The sequence below is a fragment of the Ochotona curzoniae genome, unplaced genomic scaffold (assembly GCF_017591425.1).
Source record: "Ochotona curzoniae isolate NIBS_2020 unplaced genomic scaffold, NIBS_Ocur_1.0 scaffold_2683, whole genome shotgun sequence".
Classification (NCBI taxonomy): domain Eukaryota; kingdom Metazoa; phylum Chordata; class Mammalia; order Lagomorpha; family Ochotonidae; genus Ochotona; species Ochotona curzoniae.
This window is the reverse complement of record NW_024467100.1, coordinates 7,218,957-7,245,688: the sequence shown is the minus strand read 5'-3', so window position 1 is coordinate 7,245,688 and position 26,732 is coordinate 7,218,957. Positions and strand designations below refer to the sequence as shown.

At 47.4% G+C, this 26,732-nt stretch overlaps 1 protein-coding gene across 1 annotated transcript; it reads right to left on the bottom strand.

The window, feature by feature from the left end:
- Positions 1-233: 233 nt before the first annotated feature.
- On the bottom strand, positions 234-4,738 carry SLAMF9 (SLAM family member 9). The gene is made up of 4 exons (XM_041003390.1): positions 4,546-4,738; positions 3,780-4,121; positions 2,495-2,767; positions 234-2,108 (listed from the first exon to the last, which is right to left on the bottom strand). The coding sequence occupies exons 1-4, from the start codon at positions 4,589-4,591 to the stop codon at positions 1,906-1,908; spliced, it is 864 nt and encodes a 287-aa protein (XP_040859324.1). The 5' UTR covers positions 4,592-4,738; the 3' UTR covers positions 234-1,905.
- Positions 4,739-26,732: the final 21,994 nt, after the last annotated feature.

The following is a 26,732-nucleotide window of genomic DNA, read 5'->3' as shown; positions in this document are numbered from 1 at the left end:
AGTGTCCCCAGCAGCCTGAACCTTGTCTACCTCCCCGGCCTGATTTCTCACCTTTCTCCTTATCACAGTGTGTGGCCTTTCAGGATTTAGAGCTTGCTGTTTCTTTCCAGAGATGCATTGCTGATTGCAAGCCAAAATTCTGTTGACCCATCCAGAAAATCTTCCCTGAGTCCTCCAGCCAGTCATACTCCCTGCCATGCCTGGAAGTTCAAAAACTCCATGGAAAAATGGAATTCCAAACTAATTCTTTTAGGGCATGAAGAAATTTGAAATCCATGCACCAGAGGGTAATTTCTTCAACTTCCCGCAGAGGAAGAGGCCTGGGCGTCTCTGTAAGGTCTCAGCTTTCCTTTCCCGGGTGCTTCAGCTGATGGGGGCCTCAGCCATTCTTTGTTCTATCAGAGACTGGGTATGAGAAGAAGGGACTTTGTCAGCTTCCAGCAGGATCCCTGGGCCACACAGAACTCATTCATTCCATCATTCACATCCTATGTGCCAGGGTTAGAAATGCTCGAACAATGAACTTCTTCTGTATGTGCAAGCTGGGCTCTGGGCAGTCTTTCCCAAGTAGTCTCCAGCCTGGAATGGAACTTCCAAAAATAAGGTGTGAAAGGAGTCAGAATTGGTAGCTACCTGTCTAGGAGCTAGGATTGCTTAGTGTCTACATGAGGCACAGAGAATCAACCTCAGGCTTGTGAGTGTTCTCAGGACCACGTTGAGTAAGGTGGAACCTCTTGTCTATCCTAGCAGCTCTTTGGGAACTGGTTGCCCAACCTTATTTCCTCCTTTCCATGTCTCAAGGGGCTCCATCTCCTGCACAAAATCCCAGAGGAATCCTGACTCTTGGCTTCTGTTCCATGCTACTCTCTGAGCTGTCTCCCTGTCCCATGTCATTTAGTGTCTGTCTCATGTACCCTGTTGTCTGAAAAGCAAAGTATTTCCGCATTGCACAGTTCCCCTTGTTTTGCAATATCCTGTACCCTTGCCCCAGAAAATTTCTTAGTCCTTTTCTTGACAGACACTCAAAAGTAGAGCAGAAAAGGAAGGAGAGATTCAAATACAACTCATACATTGTTCCTGCCACAAAGCCCTCTCCCCACTTGTAGGGCTCCTCCTCTGAAATTTCCCGCAGTTCCCAGCCCATCCTCCTCTGCAGAAGTCAAGGCACTTGTTTTGTTTAGCTTTGGAAGAGCTCCCTGAAGTTGCACCTACATGTCTGCCTCTCCTTGCCAATGTACCTGTCTCATGGAGAGGGATGTGGCCCAATGGGTGCTACATGAACAGTGTCCCAAGCTACAGGTAAGTGACAGAGTCAAGTCCAAGTGTCCTGAGACTCCCTCTGGGAGTCCACTCCACCATCGCCTTCAACACCTTCACTTACCTCCTACAGCTGTCCTGGGACTTGGTGGCTTCTAGTTCCCTTCCCGGTGTCTGACTCCTCCCACTCCATAGCATCTGCATGAAGCAATGGCCACAAGACCTGACTTTGGCAGAATCATAGGAACTTGGGCAATGACACATGCAGCCTAGGGAAGGAATTCAGGCCAGTCACTAAGTTAAGGAAAGTTCAAGATCACAACAAAGGTATGGGCCTTTGCCAGGTGGTGAAGAGAGTGTCAACCCAGGCTCAGCTTCCAGAGAGGACCCTTGATCTCTGCTGGTGACATTACTGTCTTGTCTGTCATTTTCTTATGGATGTCTTATCCCGATCATTCTGGAAGATCCAGACATGGCTTCTTTGCAGCAACGGGCACTCTGATTTTATTTCCAGATGGTCTTCCCTCACGGAGCGTGGCCCTGTGGATATTCCCTGTCCCCCAAAGTGTCTGGGAACAGGAGCTATGAGGAAGGATTCCCTGAGAGCCAGAAAGAACCAGAGTTCATGCAGGAGTCCCCCAGGGATGGTCAGATTGGGCTAGGGTCAGGCTTGCCCCTTCTCCTCAGTTTCATTCTGTTTCTCCTGAGCTGTTTTATCTGGGGCGTTTGGGCTTTCTCCTGCGCTCGGATGGCCCAGAGCCCCACGGCCAGAATTAGCAGGATCAAGAGGAGCAGTAGTCCTTTGGCCAGGAGGCAGAAGAATGTGGAAGGCTTCTCAGAATAGCCAGGATCTGGGATAAAATAAGGGAAGAAAAAGTCCCATGAGAAGGAGTGGTAGGAAGCAGAGCAGACCCAGGGCCCACAGGGGTTCTCAAGTTCACAGTAAGGTGTTACCCCTTTACAAGTGTGTAGACAAATGTGTTGCGTATTTTGTGTGAGCTGAAAGTCAAGGACTGAAGTATGGGGAAGTATGGGGAGTACTCTCAACCCAAGTGAGAAAAAGATGAGTGCTCCCTTTGCAGCTGGGAGCACCAGGACAGGGGAGGGTCCCCTTCCTCAGGCAGGTGTCAAGCCTCTTAGTTGGGCTCTGGATGCCAACCAACTCCCTGGAGAAGGAAGTGGTGCTCTGGGGCACAGGCCTGGTACATGCTCGATGGTTGTCTTAAGGTTCTGTTACCTGCACAGAATTGCCCTGCAGAGACAGGACGGGAAATGACATCGCTGACAGGGTTGCTGGCCTTGCAAATGTAGGAGAGGGCTTTGTCACCCGGCTTCCAGGATGTGCTGAGGACGGGACCTCCATAGTTTGCCTCGGTGCTATCCCCCAGGGAGAACCAGTTGTAGGTCACACCCACATCCACTTTCTCCACAGAGCAGGTCAGGGACATATTACAGGCACCTCCTCCGAAAATTTCAAAGTTCACTGTGATTTGGGGCTCGGACAGCCTTCCTGGATAAGAGGAGACACAAAGACCCCCACCCCCCCACACAGAGGGATGGGTGCTGTCCACTGAGAACACCTCATCCCACACAACAAATAAGCAAACACAACCCTGCCTCTGTCAAGCCCTTGGCCTCTGGGTCCCTGGGCAGCTACTACAGCAGACAGCACTGCCTTTGGCATCTTTTGTTTATGCCTTCTGTTTCTCACATTTTTAAGAAAAAAAGATTTTTATTTTTATTTGAAAGGTAGAGTTACAGAAAGAGAAGAGACAGAATGAGAGATTTTCCATCTGCTGGTTCACTCCCCAAATGGCCACAATGGCCACAGCTGAGCCCATCCTAAGCCAGGAAGTCTCTCATGTGCGTACAGGGGCGCAAGACCTTGGACCATTCTCTACCGATTTCCCAAGCCATGAGCAGAGAACTGGATCAGAAACGCAGTAGATGCCACATGACCCAGTCCCCGTAGGGGATGTCAGCACTGTAGGTGGAGACAGTTTACTAAGCCATGACACCAGCCCCTTTTACTTTTCCTCCAAACCCTGCTTTGTTCCCCTAAGATACAATCATCCCTTCCAGGGGAATTTATGTTTTAATCAACACCTTTCAAGATTCAGGGTAGATTTAGTGGGACAGGCATTGAGAAGAAATAGAAGTTCAGTAGAGAGGAGACAGTGATTAGTAACCATCAAACCATACGAAGAATCCAAACCTCAAGTTGGAATGTAGTTCATCCTTAAGATGCACAGACTCACTGAGAAAACTTTGAGGGTCTGTAAGCAAATTCCCTAAGCCTTCTCACTGCTGTGGTCACACCCATGGAAGAGCCTTAGCGCCCACGTGCTCCTTGCTCTGGGTCACTGCTCTTGCTGTTGAAGCTCAGAGACCAGGCCAGGCACCCTAGAGACAGTCTGATTTCTAGCTGTAATCCCTCACACCACAGTCCCAAGCACAGAGACCCCTACTCCACAGGGTGGGAAGCTCAGGGGATTAGCAAAAAGTTTGATTCCCAAACTCACGGTAGACACGTAGATTGTAGAACTGCTTGATGGAGAACTGCGATGTTCTCAGGTTGACTTGAGCCTGGTAAGAGCCTGAGTCTTTCCAGCTCAGATTGCTGATAAGCAGGCTGTAGCCTGTGCCCAGCAAGCTCAGCCGGCCCTGGTACTGTGGGTTGTTCACTGTGAGGGTAGCTGGGCGTCCCTCCTTCCCTGGCACCACAGTAGCAAGCCACTGGTGAGACGACCAGACGATGGTATCAACCTCTTCGTCAGATGGTATTTCTGGGGAGAGGCTGACAGACTCCTGCAGGACTGCCACGACGTCCTCGGGGTTCACATCATCTCCAGAGAACCCTTGGGCTGCAGATAAAGGAAGAGAGAGAACCAGCCCAGCTGGAGTCCCTGCACTGCTGAACCTGGCAAAAGGAGCTGTGCTTCCATGTCAGCTGAGCCTTGTGGCCACACACTCAGTCTGCCCTTCATCTGCCTCTTCCGGCTCTAGATTCCCATTGCACCTGATATTGACCATCTGTTAAGTGCTGTTGCTTTCTCTTTGTCCCTTCACTTTCCAGCTTCTACCATCACTTTGCCACCCTGAGGCTGCTGTGCCTTTTATCCTCATCATCTCTGATGCCTATCCTGAAGAGCCACATCCTATTCCTTGTCACTCCAAGAGAACTGACACATTCAACTCCACGGAAGGATCTTACCAGCCCAGGGTCCAGCAGGACAGGGGAGCAGGAGGACAGGAGCCGCTCCTGTGCAGGAACTGCTAGTCACTCACCCTCATGGAGTAGCAGGAGGAGGAGCAGCCAAAGAAAGACCCCCATGTCAGCAGCATGTGCCCCCGGAAGTGCCAGCTGGTCAGTCCTCAAGGCTGAGAGTGAGCCGAACCTTTGGGACGCTCCTTGAGACAGTGCCCGGGTGGAAATGTAGAGGAGAGGGAAATACTTCTCACCCTGAGGAGCCACCTTCTAACTTCCTCCAGCCTCACTCAGCCCCTCCCTGGCCTCGTGAAAAATTCATCTCTCAAAGTCAGATTATCAGAGTGGCTTGTCCAGGGGCTGTCCTTTAAACTCATTTCAAACTCAGCCCTTCCTAAACTCTCCACCTCTGTATTCCTAAACCTCCATACACAGCACCCGCCTGGGACCCTCAGAACCCTTCTGACCCATTGGCTCACTCTCGGCCTGCTCTGCTCCAGCTCTCAGTGGCTCCTATGTTGCTGTCATCGTTTGATCTGATGAACATGGTGGTCTCCATCCCTTGCTTCCTCTGTGTGTCCCACTACTGCTGGCCTCCATGTTGAACATAAGTTAACACTCAACTGATCTCCTTAGAATGGATGAATGAATGAAATCTTCCTCTTGGAAACTAGTCATATTTCATTTGTGAGACAATTCAGAGGTGAGGGGGGAGAATTTGATCTTTTTTTTTTTAAAGATTTATTTTTATTACTTTTTCATTGGAAAGGCGGATATACAGAGAGGAGAGACAGAGAGGAAGATCTTCCATCCGATGATTCACTCCCCAAGTGAGCGCAACGGGTCGATACTATGCCGATCCGAAGCCAGGAGCCTCTTCCGGGTCTCCCACGCGGGTGCAGGTTCCCAAAGCTTTGGGCCGTCCTCGACTGCTTTCCCAGGCCACAGGCAGGGAGCTGGATGGGAAGCGGGGCTGCCGGGATTAGAACCAGCGCCCATATGGGATCCCGGGCGTGCAAGGCGAGGACCTTTAACCACTTGCGCCACCGCGCAGGGCCCAGAATTTGATCTTTTAAAAAGCAGCTTGGACTAGAGAGTTGATGTAGGTTGTTAAAATTATGGAAATCATTCTGTGCAAATGCAATTTGGTGAAAACTTTAGGAAATCTTACTTAGGAGGAAATGGTAGAAGATCAGTGCAAGGAAAGACCTTCTGACAGCTCTCCAGGGTGTGTCTGCTGTCTCAAGAGGCAGTTTCTGTTCCTGATATCCAAGCAGAAACTGGACAGTCAGCTGCTGGGGTATTTTACAATGTCTGGTGAGGGGATGGTTTCTCTGATTGGATGATTTTAAATATATATATATATATATTTAAATATATATATATTTGAAAGGAGGAATGATAAAGAGAGAGGGAGCTACAGAGAGGGAAGAGATGAGATCAATTTTTAAAAATATTTTGTTGTTGTTGTTGGAAAGTCAGATATACAGAGAGGAGGAGAGATAGAGAGGAAGCTCTCCCATCCAATGATTCTCTTCCCAAGTAGCCACAATGGCCACAGCTGAGCCAATCCAAAGCCAGGAGCTTAGAGCCTCTTCTGGGTCTCAAATGCAAGTGCAGCGTTCCAAGGCTTTGAGTGTCCTCGACTGCTTTCCCAGGTCACAAGCAGGGAGCTGAATGACAAGTAGGGCAGTTGGGATTAGAACCAGTTCCCATACGGGATCCTGGTGCTTGCAAGATGAGAACTTTCAGCCACTAGGCTACTGCACCAGGTCCGACATCAATTTTTCATTTGCTGATTCACTCCCCTGCTGGCTCTGATGGTCCAGGATGTTCTAGTTAGAGGCCAGGAATCTGGAACTTCATTTGGGTCTTCCACATTGTTAGTAAGGGCCCAAGTACTTGGGCCATTTCCCACCGATTTCTCAGGCACATTAACAGGGAGCTGAATTAGAATTAGAACTTCTGGGACTCAAACCAGTGTTCACATGGGATGCTGACATCAAAGACTGCAGCCAACTACACCTGATTGCCAGCTCCCTCCCCCAATCCCCTCCAGCAGATGGTCTTTATTTTAATATCCAGTTCCATGAATCTTCAGAGTGTGTCTTGGAATCAACAGAACAATGAAGGTCGGTACAGTCAGCTCTCTTTCTGTGTCAATATTTCCTGCCTTTGGGTCAGCAAATCTAGCCCTCAGTTACATGAGTAACTATCTGTGGTCCACACTGGAGGGAACTTCAAGAAGTTTGGGGAAAAGGAAAGTGAAAAGATAAGTCTCTAACTTTTTTAAAGTTTAGATTATTGTTTTTTTATTTTAAAAAATTTATTTATTTTTATTGCAAAATCAGATTTACAGAGAGGAGAGAGAGAAAGATCTTCCACCCACTGGTTTACTCCCCAAGTGGCTGCAACAGCTTGAGCTCAGCCAATCAGAAGCCAGAAGCCAAAAGCTTTTTCCAGGTCTTCCATGCAAGTCGCAGGTTCCCAAGGCTTTGGGCCACTCTTTACTGCTTTCTCAGACCACAAGCAGGGAACTAGATGGAAAGTGAACAGTCATGACATGAACAGGTGCCCATGTGGGACCCCAGCACATTCAAAGCAAGGATTTAGCCACTAGACTATTGTCCTGAGCCCAAGTCTCTAACTTTGAAAATGTTTTATAAATATTTATTTTCATCCACTGAAAGGAAAGGAGCAACAAAGGAACAAAGGAAAGGAAGAGCAACAAAACAAGTATCACAGCACGCCCACATCCCTCCACACACAGATCTTTTAAATGCCCATAAGGATCAGGATAAAGTTAGGCGCCAGGAACTCTATGTCTCCCACATGAGTGACAGGGGTCTGAGCCATCACCTACTTCTCCCAGGGTACATTAGCAGGAAGTTGAATGGGAAGTGGAGTAGCAGTCAACATCCTTATTTAATGTGAGGCTCAGACTGTCCAAACAATAGTTTAACCAGCTGCATCCAACAATTACCCCATAAAAAATTCTGTAAGCCCATTTTTCATCATGTACACTTTCCACAAAGTTGCTGAAGACCCTTTGTACTGTCCTAAGTGTTGGACAATGAGCAATGGTCAAGAACATTATATTGTGGTTTCATGGATCTCACAGGATAATAACTGATCTTGGATAAGGATCTGCAAGTGTGATGAATCTTACCAAAGGGAAAAATGAGGAAGTCTGTGATTGCAAGGGTATTACCAAGGTTACAGTTCAGGATATAGGGGAAGGTTATCAAGGAGAAATGATACTTAAACCAGGGTCAGCTAAGTGAAGAAGAGAATGAGATTGATAGCTCTCTAGCTATTGCTTTTAAAAATTCTCCTCTCTCTCTCAAATGACCATTCTAATTTATGAGTAGCAACACTCAGGAAAGAACTAGCATTGTGATGCAGTGGGTTCAGCCGTCATCTTCAATGCCAGCATCCCATGTGAGTACCAGTTCAAGTCCTGGATACTCCATTTTTAATTCAGCTCCCTGCTAATGTGCCTGGGAACAGGGTCCTAAGTTTTGGGGTCCCTTCTACTCACATGGGAGACACTACTGAAGCTCTAGGCTTCTAGCTTCTGTTGAAGGGGAGGAATAAGATCAAGAATTTTGTCCTACACTATGATAATAGCCAATTAATATGTACTGCACTCATATCCTGAAAGTGGCTAAATGTAAGTGTTCTTGCCACAAAAAAGGAGATGTATATTGCTCACATCATATGTATATTCATTCCACAAACTGTGTGTTGCTCATAATGAAAATATATAAAATTTTCTTCACTAAAATAAAAATAGAGCCCTGCACGGTGGCCTAGCAGGTAAAGTCCTCACCTTGAAAGCACCAGGATCCCTTATAGGCGCTGGTTCTAATCCCGGCAGCCCCACTTCCCATCCAGCTTCCTGCCTGTGGCCTGGGAAAGCAGTCGAGGATGGCCCAAAGCCTTGGGACCCTGCACCTGCATGGGAGACCTGGAAGAAGTTCCTGGATTCTAGCTTCGGATTGGTGCAGCACCAGCCTTTGTGGTCACTTGGGGAGTGAATCATCGGACAGAAGATCTTCCTCTGTGTCTCTTCTCCTTTCTGTATATCTGACTTTGCGATAAAAATAAAATGAAGCTTTAAAAAAACCCAAATAAAATAAAATTTAAAAATAAATAAAATTAAAGCATTGAGGGGAAAGTAGCAAGGTCGTGTGGCTAACATTCAGAGTTTTGTGGATGAGGCACACACTCTGGAGTTCATAGAAGAGGATTAGTGCAAGAAATAATGTTGGTGAGAGATAAAGGGGGAAGGAAGCAGGGTTGAACAAGAGCTCAGATTAAGTTACAGATCTCACGGCCTCAGCAAACTCAACAGGAAGTGCTGGAGTGAAGACAGCCCTTCAGAGCAGGTATCTTCATGGCAATGTCCAGGCCCCTGCCTGTGCGCCGAAGTTGGATGCTGGTGCCCTTGCTGTGCACGGTCATTGGCCATCTCTGCTGGGCAGAATGTGGATGCCCACAGCGCTGTGCTGGAGGACATGGGTCCACTGCACTGCAGCGGCATGCTCAGGGCTTCCACAGTGAGCATGCTGTAGCCAGAAGGTCACCACATTACGATGTATTCAATTTCTCTCCATGAATCTGTAGGCAGCCCACTATGCTTACTGAGGAGAGAGCATTTCCACTCACAGTCTGCTGTGGAGAAAGGCCCTGCCCAAAGCATGGTTTTCAGTGGTTTTTGAGACCAGTTCTTCTCTGGTTCATGCATGTAGTGTGTTCTAAATGATATTTCATTCTCTCACTGCTCTTTGCAGTCTTACATGGTGGAGTAGACTTCTCTGCTCCCACATAAACTTTGGCCTGTATTTCTGATCTTAGTTCAGAAGTGAGACCTCCCTGTTTTGTGAAACATCCAAACTGCCCAACTTCACTTATGATCGAATCATGTCCCCTTCCAGGGCTCTGGATCTGCTTCAGGCTGCATGCCTGAGGTGGCGCCAGAAGATGTCTTTCTGCTTCCTCCCCACTCTCCTCAGTTCACCCCTTTCCCGCTGCTCCCCAGAGCTGTGCTGCCCTGACTGGCCCAGCTCCAGGGTCCCCTAACCAGGAGAGTGGGGATCGTGGAGCGCTGACCACCTGCTCTCGTCCAGCTGAGTCGGCGCTGTGCAGGCCTGGCAGTCAGCTCAGAGGACCTGCTTTCCCTTGAGGGGCAGTCTTTCTGATTTGGACTTCCCACTGGCTCTCTGTCTCCCACCCTTGGCCTTCGGTGGATGCACTTGTTTCAGGTCCTTTGCACCCACTTCTTCAGCCCTTGGGTGTCTAATCACGGATCGCTAGACTCTTTTCAGTCCTCCAAATGTCCCTGTTGTTTGGCACCCAGGACAAGCAAGCATGCTGTGTCTCATGAGTGCCCCTCTGTTGTCCACCCTCAGCAGTCCTTGGCCTGACAAACTCCAGGGTCTACAACATGGCACCAAAATCCAGCTCACTGATGGGCATCAGATCCTAGTGTGTGTTCAGCTTGAACTCTTCCAGGCTTGCCTTAGGCTCCTGCTCCCTCTGATTCAGTTGAGGAATCAAAGTAATCGTTACTTACAAAGTGCCTCACTCAGTCTTGCTCTCTCACCCTCCACCCATGGACCAGATGGTTTTGAGAGCAGTGGCATGCCTTCTTCTCAATATTCACTGTCAAGTCCACAAGCAGAGAGCTCCCTAATTCTGCCTTGGACCTCCTGACACCTGTCAGATGATCGGCTTGCATTGCCAAAGCTGGCGAAAAGTCGGCTGACAGCAGACCCCGAGGGGTCCTTGTAGGGGTCCCCATTTATGCCCTATCACGATTGAGTTCTCTACCTAGTCTTCACCCTGGGACGGCCTGATTTCTTGCTTCTGGACTTTTCTCTGAACCGGTGAAGACCCACTCAACCAAGCAGTGGTGCAGCCAGGAAACAGCTGGATACAGGGTAGCTGGTGGAGCCCTGAAAAGGCAGATGGCCTAGCCAAGCTGCTTCCCTTCTGGAGAGAGTCTGGGGTATGCTCTTCATGTTTCCTTGAAGAAAGCCATGTCCACTGTGATAATCAGCTGCTAACGCACACACCCTCTCTTGGCTTTTGTCCCTGGCCAGTATCATTTTACTCATTCCTCTGTCTTGGATCTTCTCCCAGAAAAATTTCCTCCACCCAAGTTCTTATCTAAAGGTATGCTTGAAGGAAAACCACATTAGAGCATTATGATAGATGGTAAAGTAGTTGCACCAGTAAAATTTAAATCTCTTCTTGCTGTGGTTGTACTAGTTGAATATCTTCAATGACCCATGTTAAAGGTTTGGTCCCAGGCTCAGTATGGTAACTTTGTGGCTAAAGTCTTTGCCTCACATGCACCGGGATCCCATATGGGCCCTGGTTCTAATCCCGGTGGCCCTGCTTTCCACCCAGCTGCCTGCTTGTGGTCTGGGAAAGCAGTCGAAGACAGCCCAAAGCTTTAGGACCTTGTTCCCGTGTGGGAGACCTGAAGCGGCTCCAGGTTCCTGGCTTCAGCTTTGCTCAGCTCTAGCTGTTGAGGCTGCTTGGGAAGTAAATTAGTGGATGGAAGATCTTCCTCTCTGTTTCTCCTCCTCTCTGTATATCTGACTTCTCAGTAAAAAAAATTTTTAATTATTATTTTATTTTGATAATCTTTACATAGTTGATTAGGGCACAAAGGGTCAAGGGTTACAGAAAAGTGGCTAAGACCATTGTTTCTACATTCTCTCTCTCTCTCTCTCTCTCTCTTTTCTCTATATCTAGGGTGAGGAGGAGAGATAAAGGAGAAACCCCACCTATTCCAGGGTCCCTGACGTGAGGCATGCTCTGAGGGCACTGCTCAAATGGTTTTGATAGTCCAACAGTTCTGAATTGCTCTCAGTCTTACCATTCCAAACACGATGAAATGTATCCAGAATCCACTGGCTGACATAGTTCACCTTATGGTCTCCATAGGCCCAGATTTTCACAGCCAACAGATGGCTGAAATAGTTGATCGATTTGTTCTATCCACTGTCCTCTGTTGTGGTACCAGGTGTCCTCTGCAGGTTTCAATTGTCTGCCATATCCTCCATGTGCACCTGGCTATGCTGTCCACTGATCCATCAGCCTATGAGGGGGCTCAGCTTTGACACTTGGCACTCCATGGTTAGACCATGGAGCTTTCACTTCTCTTCATGATTGGAGTTCTGAGATCAGCAGTTCAGTTGGAGGGATCCCCAAATAAACTTCATCTGAGGTTATCCCAGATCTGATTCTTGTGTGTGCATGCCAGTACAGGGTCCTGCACAGTCCATCACCCCAATCAGCTTATACACATGCTGATGGTTGCAATTGCTGGGTCAGTTCTGTTTCCAGCCATATAGAAGCAACCTGATCCTGCCCACTACACACTGGGCCCTCACCCATTCACACACATGAACACACACACACACACACACACACACACACACACACACACACACTGGTTTGGTCCCCACCTTTTTAAGAGGGTGGCGATGTAATCAAATCATGGCTTCTGAGAGTGGGCCTTGGGAAGAGGCTAGTTTGCATGCAGTTGCTGGGAGGTAGCGTGTTGACTGATACACAGCAGTTGTCTAAGGAGAAGCAGACAGATACAGGAGCTCCTTCTTGCCATGTGGTGCTCCACTCTGCCTGCAGAACACCATCACCAGATGCTGAGCCAATGGGGCCTCCTGACCTTGGGCTGTAAACCACCAAAACTGTAAGATTCCTTCTTAAGTAGTTTCTCTTAGGTATATATTTTTAACTTTATCTGAAAGGCAGAGTTACACAGACAGAAGGAGAGACAAAGACAGAGATCTACTGGTTCACTACCAAAATGGCCACAGTTGTCAGAGCTGTCAATCCAAAGCCAGGAGCCAGGAGTCAGGAGCTTGTTTCAGGTCTCCCACGTGGGTGCAGGGGGCCAAGGCCTTGGGCCATCCTCTACTGCTCTCCCAGGCTGTTAACAAGGAGATACATCAGAAGTAAGCAGCCAGGATATGAACATATGGGATGCCAATGATACAGGTAGAAGATTAACCTACTATGTCATGGTGACTGCCCCCCGTGATTTGACTGTAGCACTGAAAAACTGCCAGATCCTCCTCTCTCCATTACAATCAGGAAAAAAAAAATTAGCACTCCAGCTGTAAGCAACTGCCTAAATTGCATTGTACCTAGGCAAGTGTTTCATTTCTGGGAGAAAAGCAGCTAATAGCACGTGAGCATTCTGGGCCTAGTTAATGCCAAATCTGTGTTAACTATACCAGTGTGCCAGCACAGTTGTTTATTCTACTTTTTAAAAGATATGTGGGGGGCAGAAGCCAGAACACCAGCGGACAGGGTCTGAGGACCCACATGTGACCATGATGGGTCCTGGGTAGGCAGGCAGGCAGGCAGGCCCTGAGGCCAGCACAACACACTGCCAGAGGACCAGGCTTGGGGATATGTACACTTGTGGACATAGGGGCTGTGGATTGTTCATGGAATGGGATCAGGGGGTGTGTGGAAGGGAGGACTGCTGAGGGAGAACATGAGAGGTGAGGAATGACTTCTGGGAGACTTCCACCAACCAGGCTATGTACTTGCAGGTAAATGAAGTGGCTGAGACCAGGTGGTTTGGAGGAGGGAAACCAGATAATCTTTCAGGGCCAAACCAATACACCTGCCTACATGGGAGTCCTGAGCTGGGCTTGTTCATATCAACCACTGCCTACCAGTGCACACAAAAGCCACAGCTGGGGAGCCTGGCAGGGCTTGACCACAGTACCTACTGGTGAGTGTTGGGGCAGAGGATGGAACATGTTAGGTTGGACCATGACACTAACCACCACATGAGAGAACTGCGTGGGGGAGCAGATTCTATGGGGTACTTGTGGGCTCACCCTGTGGGACTGCCATACAAGCTGATTTGCTCAAGGGCTTGGGGTGGTGATGGGCCAAGCTAGGCATGACAATGAAAATCACATACATCATGGGTGCTGGTATTGGAAACAGGCAGGGCTGATTCAGGCTGTAAAACCTGTAGGTGCACCCAAAAATTGGGTTTGGGGAGGCCTGGGCCGCAACATCCATCAGCACACACAAAGGCTGAGAATGGGGGGGCAAACTATACCAGGCAAGGGCCTACTAACCAGTGGCACATAAAGATCTGGGTCTGGGAGTGAGTTTGGTGAGGAAACTCCCCTAGTAGGTTGTAGTTCCTGTTGGTAAGCATGTGAGTCAGGGCTGGGTGTTGGTCAGGCCAGGCAAGGCTATTTCACTTGTCACAGGTGTGTGTGTGTTGGCTCTGAGGGAGCAGACTGGGCAAGGCCAAGCAGAATTGTAGCACACTGGCATGCACAGGTGCCAGAATAGGGTGTGAACAATGTTGGGCTAAACTAGGCTAGGGTATCACACCTACTAATTTGCATGAAAGCCAGGTTGGGCAGGGTTAGGATAAAGCACCCACCAGTGAGAGTTGGGACTGGGGGTAGGCTGGGTTAGGCCAAGTTGTAGTATCTAATGGCAAAGGCCAAGCTATGTGGTAGGTTATGCCAGGCTAGGTTGGAGCAGCTATCGGCACATACAAAATCTATAGCTGGGAGCATGTCTACTTGGAGACCTAAGGAGACACCCCAGCTAGGCTGCAGACTAGTGAGCACATAAGTCAGAATTGGGGCAGATAACTGGGCGGGACATAGCTGCAGTATCCCTTAGCATGGGTTTGGACTGTGTTTGGGGTGTGCCAGAATGGGCCAGACTCTAGCACCCACTAGTGCTCACAGGAGCCAGCGTAGGTATAGGACAAGCTGGGCTAGGTCTTGGTACCTACTGAACCACATAAGAGCAGGGCCTGGGAGTGGATAGGCAGGGCTGGACTGTAGCACCTAACAATAAGAGCTGGAATCAGTCTAGACTGTCTGGGCTAGACCACTGTATCTGTCAAGACACGAGGTGGGCCAAGTCAGGCTAGGCAAGCTCCCACTGGTGTACACAAGATCTGCCACTGGGAGGTAAGCTAATAGAGGAGCTTGGAGAGCACCTCTGTCAAGACACGTTCCCTGCAAGTGGGCACGAGAATCAAGGCTGGGAGCAGTGCAGACCAAGGTTACAGTACCTGTTGGATACATGTGAGTCAGGTCTGGGGGTAGGCCAATTCATAGCACCTGTTGGAAAATGTGGGAACCAGGACAGGGTACCTGACAGGCCAGTTTGGTTTGGGCTGCAACACCAGCAAGTTCACATTAGGGCCAGGACTGGGGGAGCCCAGGCTGGGTCAAGGCAGACTTCAGCAGAGGTGAATGTTGAGGCAAGGCAGGCCATTCAAGACTGTGCTGCAACATCCACCAGCATACATAAGGCCCAGGGAGGGAGGAGGGTAAGCCTGTTAGGGAGGCTGTGGGGGCTCTCCTGCTGGTGGTCACTACTCCTGCTGGTGAGCTTGAGAGCTGGGACTGGAGGCAGATCAGGCTGGTTAGGGCTATAATACCTGTTGGCCTGCATGTAAGTTGGTTGGGAGCAAGCCAGGCTGGGCTAAGCAACTGTATCTACTGTTGCATGCGTGAACCAGATAAGGCAGGCCGGACAGACTTTGCTGCAGCATCAGCAGGTCAGGGGGAAGGTCCTATCAGGCTAGACCACAGTACCACCTGGAAAGTGCAAGATCCAAGACTGGGGATGGGCCTAAGGAAATTATGGGCATCCCTCTGATGTCTTATAGCTCCCACCAGTAAGTATAAGAACCAGGACTGGGGGTGGGCCTGGCTGGATTGGCGGTTGCCTCTGCCAAAATGAGTGGGGGTTGGTCATGCTGAGCTAGGCTTCAATGCCGACTGACCTGTGTAAGAGCTGAATGGGATGTGGGACAGACCAGTCCAGTCTGGTGAACATACCAGCATGTGTAGGAGCCATGGCTGGAGGTAGGCCTGGTATGGGATATTAGGGGCCACTCCAACTAGGCTATAGCTCCTGCTGCTGTGCATGAGGGCAGAGTGTGCTAGGCTATAGCATCCATTGGTTCACATATGAGAGGTAGGTGACTACAACCACCAGTGTTTATGGACTGAGCCTGACTCCACACTGGCTGGCATATACATGAGTCAGGTTGGGGCCACCTTTGGTGAGGTTTCTCTGGGGACCCACCAACTGGACCACTGGACTCAAAACTTCAGTCACGGGATCTGTGGTCTAACCATGGAGTGGATGTGTCAGAACCAGTGCATGTGTCTCGGTTTCTGAATCCTTTGCAGTGGACAGCATTCCCAGATTCACATGGGGGACATGTCATTGACGTTCATTGAAGCCTGCAGAGAACATCTAGCACCATGGAGGACAGACAAACTGGACAGCTCTCCCGACCATGCCTAGATAGTGAGTAGCTGGGTGAGTGGAGACTGAAAGGTGGACTATGTCAGTCGATGGACCTTGGAAAGATTTCCTCAACCTTGGAGCAACAAAATCAACAGCACTTCAGAACTATCAAAACCATTTGAGCAGTATCCTTGGAACATGTTCCACATCGGAGACCCTGGGATGACTTCGGGTTGCCTTCCTCCATCCCCAGGTACTGATGTAGTTGGGCTGCTGGGAGTGGCCCTCTCCTCTTCTCTCCCCGCTTTCTCCAGATACAGGAAGAAAAAAAGAAGATTGGAAACAGTTGTCTCATTCACTTTCCCCTATTCCTTGAAACTCTCCACCTCCACCAGTGGTTCACACAGGCATGCAATGTTCTTAACTATGCAAACATCATCAAAAAGAAAATAAATTTGATATTTAAAGAAAGAAAAATGATCAGAGAGGCAGTTAGGTTTGTAAGTGGCAAGATGTAGAGGGGAGTCTTGTTTGTTGGGTTTGATGTTCTCATTAACACAGGGGCAAAATTGTCTGCGGAACTGGAAGGCTTCGCTGAAAAGGCAGGTCCTTTAGGAGGATGCAGACAGTCTGAAACAGGTGAGGTGCCTGTGTCAAGGTTTACTGTCTACAGCCAGTGTAATGCTGTAGGCTTGGCCTTGACCTCAATGGTATCCCCTTTACTCTCAGAAAATGGCCTGGGTTGGAGGATTACATTGTGTGGTTACTGAAAATAGGAGCAGAATTTTACTAAACAGGAAGACTGTTAAGCTTTAAGAGTTTAAGGTCTCTCCTGACTTATCTAGCCAACAAATTCCCCTGTAGATCTGGATTGAGGCAGTGAGCAGGCAGTGGGTGAGAACATGCACCTAACTGTAAACTGCTTGGATTCCTTCACTGGGAGAAAGGGATACTCAATATTCACCTTATAGAACAGTGGTGATAATCAAATGAGCTGATGCCTATCAAGCGCTTAGTGCCTGGCCTAGGGTGAAGGCTCAATGAGTGTGAGTTGTGGTTAATAATGAAGGCGACTGAAACATTAAAACTTTGTCAATATGAAGACCTGGGGCCCCTTGCTAACTGGTCAGGATCTGTGACTGTTGAAAAGAATGCATAGGAAGTCTTAACATAAGACACATGAACAAGGTTTACTTGAGCCCGTAAGCATCCATCAGCCCTGGTCTGAGGAGATGGTGAGTGTTGCTGCAGGTTGCACAGCCCAACTTACATTTCCCATACCAAACCAACCCATCATGCATACAGAGAAGTAACACAGGAGGCTGATCCCATCAACAATTCATTCCTCATCTCTCAGGCATCACAAGTCTTATCGAGGGTCTTACCCACGCATGCACACTCACACATACACACACTTCCCTCAACTTATTTGCAATACAACTGACCTGCCCCCTTTCCCAACATGGACTTTCCCTGTGCTTCTCCAGGTGGCAAGTTCTCTGAGTCCCTGTGCTTGTTACCTCAAATGGAGGTTTGGCACACCTGCACCAGAGCCACATGGAGAAACAGTGAAAACTGCTGATTCCTGTAGTCCTGTTCCAATCTCACTAAATCTCACTACCGGAACTGTAGGGGTTTGGCAGATGGGGTCCAGGCATCCACCAGGCTCTCAAATTCCCAGGTGATTCCACTTACTGTAAGCCAGATGTTGGGAATAGCACACCTGCCTCCTCTTCTGTTTTGCTGGAGCAGAGAGGAAGCTCCCCAGCCGGTACTATCTTTTATCTCCCACCACAAAAGGGCTCTCTCCCCTGAGCAGAGCCCTGAAAGCACTCTGCCTCTTGGACTAGCCTCTGCAGACCAGGAGAGGGCTGCTAGGGTTTTGAATATGTTCTCCTGGGAGCTCTGAAGAACTGTCTCATGCAGTGCCATGGGCAGGCATGTGCAACACCAGGGAGTGCTACCTGAGACGTTCTGCCTTTATCTTGTTCCACATGGGGCTTCTGAAACACAGTTTGTTTAAGGTAGGGTGCTGTTGCTACAAGAAAAAGAAAACTTTAGAATCAGCTGATGTTCTTCAACCCCTTACTTTAGAAATTAAAAACCTAACAGAAGAAAAAAAAAAAAGAGAACCCTGGTGACAGAAAGATTTCTTCAAGGCCTCACAGATGCATGGCAAAAAGGGTTCCTAATGTCATGGCTTGAATGATTTACCCTCCAAGGGCCCATGAATTTAAGGTTGGGTTCTTCCTGGAGCACTGCTGTAGAAGGGGTTGGGGCCTTGTGGGAGGTCATTGGGGTCCCGCCCTCAGAAAGGGTTAAGGCAGCCTCAGCCTGGCTGCACCTGGCTCTCCCTGGCTGCCTGCTTGGAAAGTGATCTTTCACTCCTGTATATGCACTTGTCATTGCCATCTGCCATGACATGACAGAGGAGCCTTCACCAGAGCTAAGCTGATGCCAGCAGCATGCTCTCGAATGTCCAAAAGTGTGAACTAAATAAACCTTTTTTCTCTACAAAGCTAGTGTTTTCAGGTATCTTATAAAGTGATTGCAAAGCTGGCAATACACCTTGTATCTTGCTGGCGGGATTTTACTGACATAACAAACCTGGATGTGCTGGAACTGAATCTGGTAATGTCCTGCCACACAGGAAGTGCTTAGTCTTATTGTTGTTGTTATTACTAATGTGTGTGTGCATTTCTTGTTATCAATTCATGCTTGAAACCAGAGACATACAAAGCAAGCACAATGGAAACAAAGGGATATGACCTGCAGGAATCCAGCTGGCCACTCACCCGGGTCTGTTCACGATGGGTTTTTCTTCAGTTAATTTGTTTAGGGTTCAACCCTGCAAATCTGGCTCAAATTCTAACTCACTGATGTCTCATCATTGATCTGAATCTAGGGTACTGCCTCATTTTATCAGAGCTATCACCACCAATCGACAGATAAAGTTAGCCATTAAACACACAGTCATTAAGCTTCATTTCCATGCTGCGCATTATTCTAGGTGTGGAACACAGCAATGAACAGCAAAATATGAAGCTCATATGGTCACTGGGGTTGCAGTAGTGGGGGGTGACAAACATGTGGCAAACAAGTACATAACAGCAAGTAATAAAAATACTGTGAGGAAGTCAAGCAGGACAAAGGAAGGAAGAGCGGTGGGGGCAAGAAGTCCCTAGGGCAAGGTGCTCAGATGCCACGTGCCAGCTGTACGGCACTGCCCTGATGTTTCTTCTCTGTACACAGCTGGCATGGGGTTATCATCAGCAGGGCACCCGGGAGCAGGGTACTGATGCCTGGGGACGATCTAAGAGCCCGACAATCTGTAGACCATCAGTTAGGCGTGGCTCCTCCTGCTGGGGCCCTGAGTACTGTGTCCTGGCTGATGGAGTTCCCAGACAGAACCATCCAGCTCTGTATTATCTTGTTGCACTGTACTCATATCACACTCATTCTTGTCTCACTTTTCTAATGAGGTGCATTCCTTCATTGCATCATTTACTTTTTCTTTTTTAAGGTTCATTTATGTGTTTGAAAAAGTGACACAAAGAAGTCAGGAATTCCATCCGGGTCTCCCTCATGAACAACATCATCAGCTTGCTTTCCCAGGTTCATTAGCAAGGAGCTAATGGGAAAGGCAGCCACTGGCACTTAAACTGATGGGGATGTCAGTGTTGCAAGTGGTGGCTTAACCTCTGTGCCACATCACCATTTCCAACCATTTGTTTCACCCTTTTAAAATATTAATTTATTTTGAAAGATAGAGGAGAGGGGAAAAGGGAGGGAATGAAAGATTTTCCATCCGCTGGTTCACTGCTCATGTGGCCTCAATAACCAGGCAAAGTCTAGAAGCCTGGAACCCCAGGTCTCCCACATGGGTGGCTGGGGCCCAGGCACTCAGGCCATCTTCCGCTGCTTTCCAAGTCTCATTAACAGAAAGCCATATTAGGAGGGAAGCATCCAAGGCTCAAACCAGTGTCTGTATGGAATGACAGCGTCACAGGTAGCAGCTTCATTGGATGCATCACAACTCCCGCCCACGTGATTTGCACATCTCACCTGTTATCCACTAAGTATTGACTTTAGAACTCAGAAGACACTCTCATTCTTTCCTTTCTCACGCTACCCACACCCCTCCTCCCACCCATGGGACCCTGTTTTGACAAAGCTGGCAGCTCTTCCCTTCTTACATGATAAGATCTCGTCCCTGTCAAGTTCCCCAAAGGGCCTATCACTTAATATGGCACCACCACACCCCCAGCACCCTGCTTTCAGGATCAGTCCTTCTTCCGAGCGTAGAGGCAGACCATCTTGGACATTGAAGAATTTAAGTTACTGGATTAGGAGAGAGCATTTCTTGGGTCTCTGGGTTCCCCCTTTCTGGGGACAGCAACTTGATAACACCAATAATTAGGACATTTTCTCCCAATCTATGGAAACAGTTAAGAAGCTGGGGGCGGTGGGGCAGGGAGGATACTGAAAATCCAAACTGTTAGAAGAGAATACAGGGACCAAAGGACAAAAAGAGAGCTATCCTGCTGCCTCTATGGATGGAGGAAGAAGGGTGAAGAGGAGCATTGTCCCAGGATTGACAATCCCTGTCACTATAGACGGCCAGCTTGGCTATCTGTGAGGAACTCTGTGAGGAGGGAAGTGAGGGAGGGGGAGAAAGATCTAGTGCTTAATTATTATCTTTTTTCCAAAGACTCACCAGATGAAGCATTGTCTAAGACTATGCCTTCTTCCAGAACAGTGATCACCAAACTTTTAAAACTATCCATGCTTGTTGGCATCATAGTGCAGTACATTAAGCCACAATTTGCAATACCAGCATCCCATATTGCAGCATTAATTCAATTCCTAGTTCTTCCTTCCAATCCAGCCCGCTACTAGTGTCCCTGGGAAGGAAGCAGAGGATAGTCCAAGAGCTTGGGGCCTGACCACCCATGTGAGAGACTCAGATGGAGCTTCTAGTTCTTGATCCTGGCGTTGCCCAGAGCTGGCTGCTGCAGCCATCTGGGGAGTGAGCCAGCAGATGAAAGAACTCTGTTTCTCTCTCTTTGTTGCTCTGTCTTTCAAGTGAATAAATACATAAATCTTTCCCAAAACTCCACATTGCCTTTTCTCAGTAAAAATGCTACCAAAATTATAACGAAAAGTGAACTGGTCTGATAGAAGCTACAGGATATAACCCTGCCTAGCACTTCTCTAAAAACCCTCTTTAGAGTCCTGAGGGTTCTTTGGAGCACTTCTGCTCAGAGTTTTCAGCTTGACAAAGAAAAAGAGCAAAATCAACAGGTGGAGCTCCCAGACTGTTGTCCTTTCAACTAGATTGGCTAGAATGTCAGCTGTTTACCTACCGGACTTCGCAAAATATTTATTAAAAACACAATTCCTTAATGGAAGAAACTTCCCTTGAGAAAACTCCAGCCCCATTCCACTTAAAAAAAAAAACTTTTAAATTGTGTTTAACACATTTTTATAGCCTTGAGACCTCAAAGGAATGCCATATGCTCCTATATGTAATCCTGGCTCACTCTGGCAGAGTCCTTAAAGTTAATGGGGCAGCATCTCCACTGAGAACCTCTAAGCCAGGTTAAATTAAGAAAAAGAAAAGTCAGCCAGCCCACATGGGGACCTTGCTGACTTGTCCTTCTGAAATTCTCTTCTGGGGCTGGCTCCTCTATCCCATGTGAATACCAGTGCAAGTGTCAACAGCTCCGCTTCTAATCCAGCTCCCTGTTAATGCACTCAAGAAAGCAGCAGTGCTTGGGGCCCCAGAAATCACATGGAAGACAAAGAAGCTCATGGCTCCTGGCTTCTAACCAGCCCAACACTAGCCATTGAGGCTATTAGGGAGTAAACCAATGGATGGAAAATTTCTTTGTTTCTGTCTCTCCCTTCTCCTCTGTAACACTGTCTTTCAGATAAATAAATATTTTAAAAAGCAGCAATAGCAACAACAAAAGAGAAGTATTCTGCCTCAGCGCCCATAGCTTGTTTGTGCATCAGGGTGTTGCAAAGCAGGGATATCTAAAAAAGTAATGGGGAAGCGGTAGTTAATAGTACAATCCTGTTCATTATCATCACAGTGTCCTCTTGGGGAAAATGGTTCCCAGCGGCAGTTAGCCCGGTCACTTTCTAGTGGTAAACTCCGCTGTTCTCTCAGGAGCTGCTACAAAGCAGAGCTCACTGTGCAGCCTTCGTTTCTGATTTTACTTTCTCCTATATTTTCCCCTGATTAAAAAAAAAATCCAGCCTGTTTATTTTCCTGATAGGATTTTCTTTTCTTTCCTTTCTTTTTTTTTTCCTTAACAGTTTAATTTCCTTTTTAAAAATTATTTTATGATATAGTTCCATAGGCTCTGAGATTTCCCTTCCCCCCTCCCCAAGTCAACTCCCCTCCCACTGATCCCCCCATATTATTAGAGTAGTACAGTCCTTCACAAAAAGTCCTAAGTCTGTCATTCTGCTCTTTAAGTGTGTTCTGATATTTCATGGATGGACAATGGCAGAATCCAGCATCCTATTGTTAAGATATATTCAATAGTTTCACTGGGAGTCTATCCTTGATTTGGAAGTAGAGATGCATACTGTACTGTATATTCACATCTGGATATGATAGTCTCTGTTACACAGTTACTGTATATTTCCTTAAATGAAAAGTCATAAAACAAAATCAACAACAGGAAAAAAAATAAGAAACTTACAAAAACATGAAGTTAAGTAACATGCTGCTGAATGACCAATGTGTCGCTGAAACAATGAAAAATAAGATAAAAAAACTTCTTGAAGAAAATGATGCTATTGTATGACCTATGAGTCAGTGAAGAAATTAATAAGAAAACACACTTTTTGGGCCTGGTGCAATAGCGTAATGGTTAAGGTCCTCGCCTTGAATGCACCGGGATGCCATATGAGTGCCGGTTCTAATCCCAGCAGCTTCACTTCCCATCCAGCTCCCTGCTTGTGGCCTGGGAAAGCAGTCGAGGACAGCCCAAAACCTTGGGACCCTTCCCCCTGTAGGAGACCCTGAAAGAAGTTCCTGGCTCCTGGATTCGGATCGGCGCAGCACCAGCCGTTGCAGCCACTTGGGAAGTGAATCATTGGACAGAAAATCTTCCTCTCTGTCTCTCCTCCTCTCTGTACATCTGCCTTTCCAATAAAATAAATAAATCTTTTAAAAAGGGAAAAAAGAAAACAGACTTTTTTGGAAGAAATGGAAATAAAAACAAAAATACCAAAACCCATGAGATATAGCAAAAACAATATTGAAAGGGCTATTGATCTTGTATTTTGCATGAAGGTTACCTTATACAGCAAGAACATATGATATTTGTCCTTTTGAGATTGACTTATTTCACTGAGCATAATGGTTTCTAGTTGAGACCACTTGGTTACAAATGGTATAATTTCATTCTAGTATTCCATGGTTAGATGTACCACAGCTTCTTTATCCAACCTCTTCTGACGGGCATCTGAGTGGTTTCCATGTCTTCCTGTGTAGATTGTGCTGCTATAAATATAGGATTACAGATCCCTTTCTCATATGCAGATTGCATTTCCTTTGGATACATTCCCAGAAGTAGGATAGCTGGGTCATATAGAAGATCAATTTTCAGTTCTCTTAGCACTCTCCAATTGACTACCATAGTGGTTGCACTAGCCTACACTCCCAACAATAGTTTCTCCCCACAGCCATACCAGCAGGTGTTGTTAGTAGAGTTCTGAATGTAGGCCAGTCTCACTACAGTTAGGTGGAACTTCAATGTGATTTTTATTAGTATTTCTCGGATAGCTGGGGAGCCTGAGCATTTTTTCATATGCCTATTAGCCATTTGAAATGGTTCTTTTGGAAAATGTCTGCTCATTTCCTTTCCTCTCCTGATTGGTTTTTATCTTGTCATATCACATATGTTTGTAAGATATGAATATAAGTTTTGTCAAATGGACAGTTAGAGAAACTATAGTCCAAATAAGATCATCCTCAATCTGACATCAATTACACATCCAAGAGATTCCTGGAATCACCCATAGCTTTGATACATTGCTAGAAGACCCAAGGAACTCACTGAAAGCTATTGTATTCACTGGAGAGGTCCTGCAGTGGAAGTCAGTCCAGGCAAGCAGGACCTAGGAAACCAAAGATGAGCCAAGCAGGACCTCTGCCATGAAGTTGGGCAGTGTTGCTCTGCCAACATCCCTGTGAACAACACACACACAGGGCTGCCAGCCACGAAGAGGGGATTACAAATGGTCATCAAGAAGAGGTGAGACGTTTGAGGTGGTTCAGGTATGCTAATTACCCTGCTTTGATCTTTGCGTGCTATATAGATGTACCAAAGTACCACACTGCATCCCATAAACACATGCAATTATTTACCAAGTGCCTATAAAAAAAGGCTCATCAAAACCTTGAGGTTTTTATTGACTCTAGATCACACATGGCCTGCATAGCTGACCTTTGGCAATCAGCTCTTCCAAAGGCTCTTTTGTCTCCTGTCTCTCAGCAAGTAATCATCATAAAGATGATAAGTCTTTATCATAAATCATGCTGTTGGACTATCTGGTGACCAAGGCCAGTGAACAAACACATTCCTATTAGTCAAGCTCAAGCTCCACCTTACACGCCCTCCAGTCACCTACCAACAGCTATAGGCAAAGTCCATGTCTCTGTTTGGCAAAGGTTAAATCTTCACTCTGCAGCATGTAAAATCCAGCTTTGAAGGAAGGAGTAAATATCCCATCCAATCCAATCAAATCATCCCAGGTATGATCAGACACCTACTACACTTCATTGGCTTCTGCTGCTGGGGGAAAGTCCTCTGGGAGAGAAATCAAGAATGTGTGAGCTGATTGCATTGTTCATGGCACCCAGGATCAGAGGAGGAGAACCGGGATGTGGCTTAGCTCTCAGCAAAGGGAGGAGAGATCTTATGCTGTGTTCTGGAGGGCTCAGAAATGCAGCTGCAGCTTGAGGTTGACTCTGGCCCCTTCTGTCATCTCACTTTACTGGGCAAGAGAGTCCCAGGGAGAGAAGGTTAGGATCAGCCTTGTGTGCAGTAGAAGGTGGAAGCATAGTTGGAGTTTGCAAGTCTGGTTGTGAAGGATGCTAGGTCGAGGGCTCCAGAGCCTTGGGACAAAGGTCGCACGTCTTTAGGCAGCAACTGTGCAAACTGGCACTTTCCCTTCCCTGGATTTCCTGAGGAGTCCTGGGAAGGGGTGCCGTGTAGTTCCTGAAATACCCATGGAATGAGGCCAGGGAGCCCGCTCTGGAGGAAGGCATGTGGATTTATGTTAACTGCCCACCCTGGGGATAGAGAGCAGGAACTTCAGCCAACTCCAAGAGGAAGGTGTCTAGAGACCTTGGAGGGGAATGAGGTCTTCTCTCCCTGTCTCCGTCCGTGTCCCACACCTGTCTCTGTGTATAACTCCACCTGTGGAGCTACTTACAACTCCCCAGCCTAGCTTTAGGAGAGAAATTGCTCTTAGCTCAGATTTTTTTTTCCTTTTATTAAAAGATTTTTAGACTTTTATTGGAAAGGCAGATACATGGAGGAGAGACAGAGAGGAAGATCTTTCATCCATTGATTCACTCCCCAAGTGGCCTCAGTGACCAGAGCTGTGCCTATTCAAAGCCAGGAGCCAGGAGCCTCTTCCAGGTCTCCCACATAGGTACAGGGTCCCAATGCTTTGGATCATCCTTGACTGCTTTTACAGGCCAGGCAGGGAGCTGGATGGGAAGTGGGGCTGCCAGGATTAGAACCAGTGCCCATATGGGATCCTGACACGTGCAAGGCAAGGACTTCAGCCGCTAGGCTATCACACCAAGCCCATCTCAGATCTTTTATGGCTCCAAATTAAGCAAGATCACAGGACCTTAGTTCTTAGGAAGGATTCAGAACTTTCATGTTTGTAAAGGAAGCACATATGTATTCTTTGAACCCTGTTGCCGTTACTTAAGTGCTTTTGACTCAAGAGTCCTCTCCCTCCGAATGTGTCCTTCCTCCAAGCTTCTAGCTCTCCAAGTAGAAAGAATACAGAATTAAAGAACTAAGTACTTATAAATGTCACAGAGAGTAATTGATCAGGTCTATCTGGAGAGAGATAGAAATAGATGAGGTCATCTTGAAAGTAAGAATTTAGAATAGGGGGAGATGCGAGGAGAAGTCACTGATTTAGGAACTCAGGTCAGGGCACAGCCAGCAGAGTTATAGAATGTGATCTGGCTGAAGAGGTGGGCTCTCAGGAGAGCGTTGCTGAACAGCAAGTCTTGAGAAGTGATACTCATGGCAATTGAAACAGTACCAGAGAAATGGGAAAGGGTGGAGACATTTAAGATTGGAATCCACCATGGGGGGAGGGGTATGGGAGGGGTGGGAGGAATCCCCAGTGCCTATAAAACTGTACCACATAATACAATGTAAACAACAATAAAAAAAAAAAATTCCAGCAAAAAAAAAAAAAAAAAAAAAAAATTGGAAGGAACAAGGAGGCCCGGCGCGGTGGCGCAGTGGTTAAGGTCCTCGCCTTGCACACCCAGGATCCCATATGGGCGCAGATTCTATCCCAGCAGCCCTGCTTCCCTTCCAGCTCCCTGCCTGTGGCCCGGGGAAGCAGTTGAGGACGACCCAAAGCTATGGGACTCTGCACCCGCGTGGGAGACCCGAAAGAGTCTTCTAGCTTCGGATCAGCATAGCATTGGCTGTTGCGCTCACTTAGGGAATGAATCATCAGACGGAAGATCTTCCTCTCTCTCTCTCCTCTCTGTATATCCGCCTTTCCAATTAAAAAAATAATAATAAAAATAAATCTTTTAAAAAAGATTGGAAGGAACACAACTGAATTTGCATTCAGATATTTGTGGTTTTGATGTAAAGAAAGATCAGAGGAGAAAAGGGAAAAAGTACATGGAGACCGTGGCAGTTGCCTGGGCAAGAGAGGAAGATGAGCAATAAGA

Bases quoted from the DNA above. Each gene is read 5' to 3' on its own strand.
- SLAMF9 (XM_041003390.1), bottom strand. From the start codon at position 4,591: ATGGGGGTCTTTCTTTGGCTGCTCCTCCTCCTGCTACTCCATGAGG. The intron at 2,768-3,779 runs GTGAGTTTGGGA...CCTCTTATCCAG, and splicing joins CTACAATCTACGTGTCTACC to GAAGGCTGTCCGAGCCCCAA. The intron at 2,109-2,494 runs GTAACAGAACCT...ATTTTATCCCAG, and splicing joins TGCAGGGCAATTCTGTGCAG to ATCCTGGCTATTCTGAGAAG.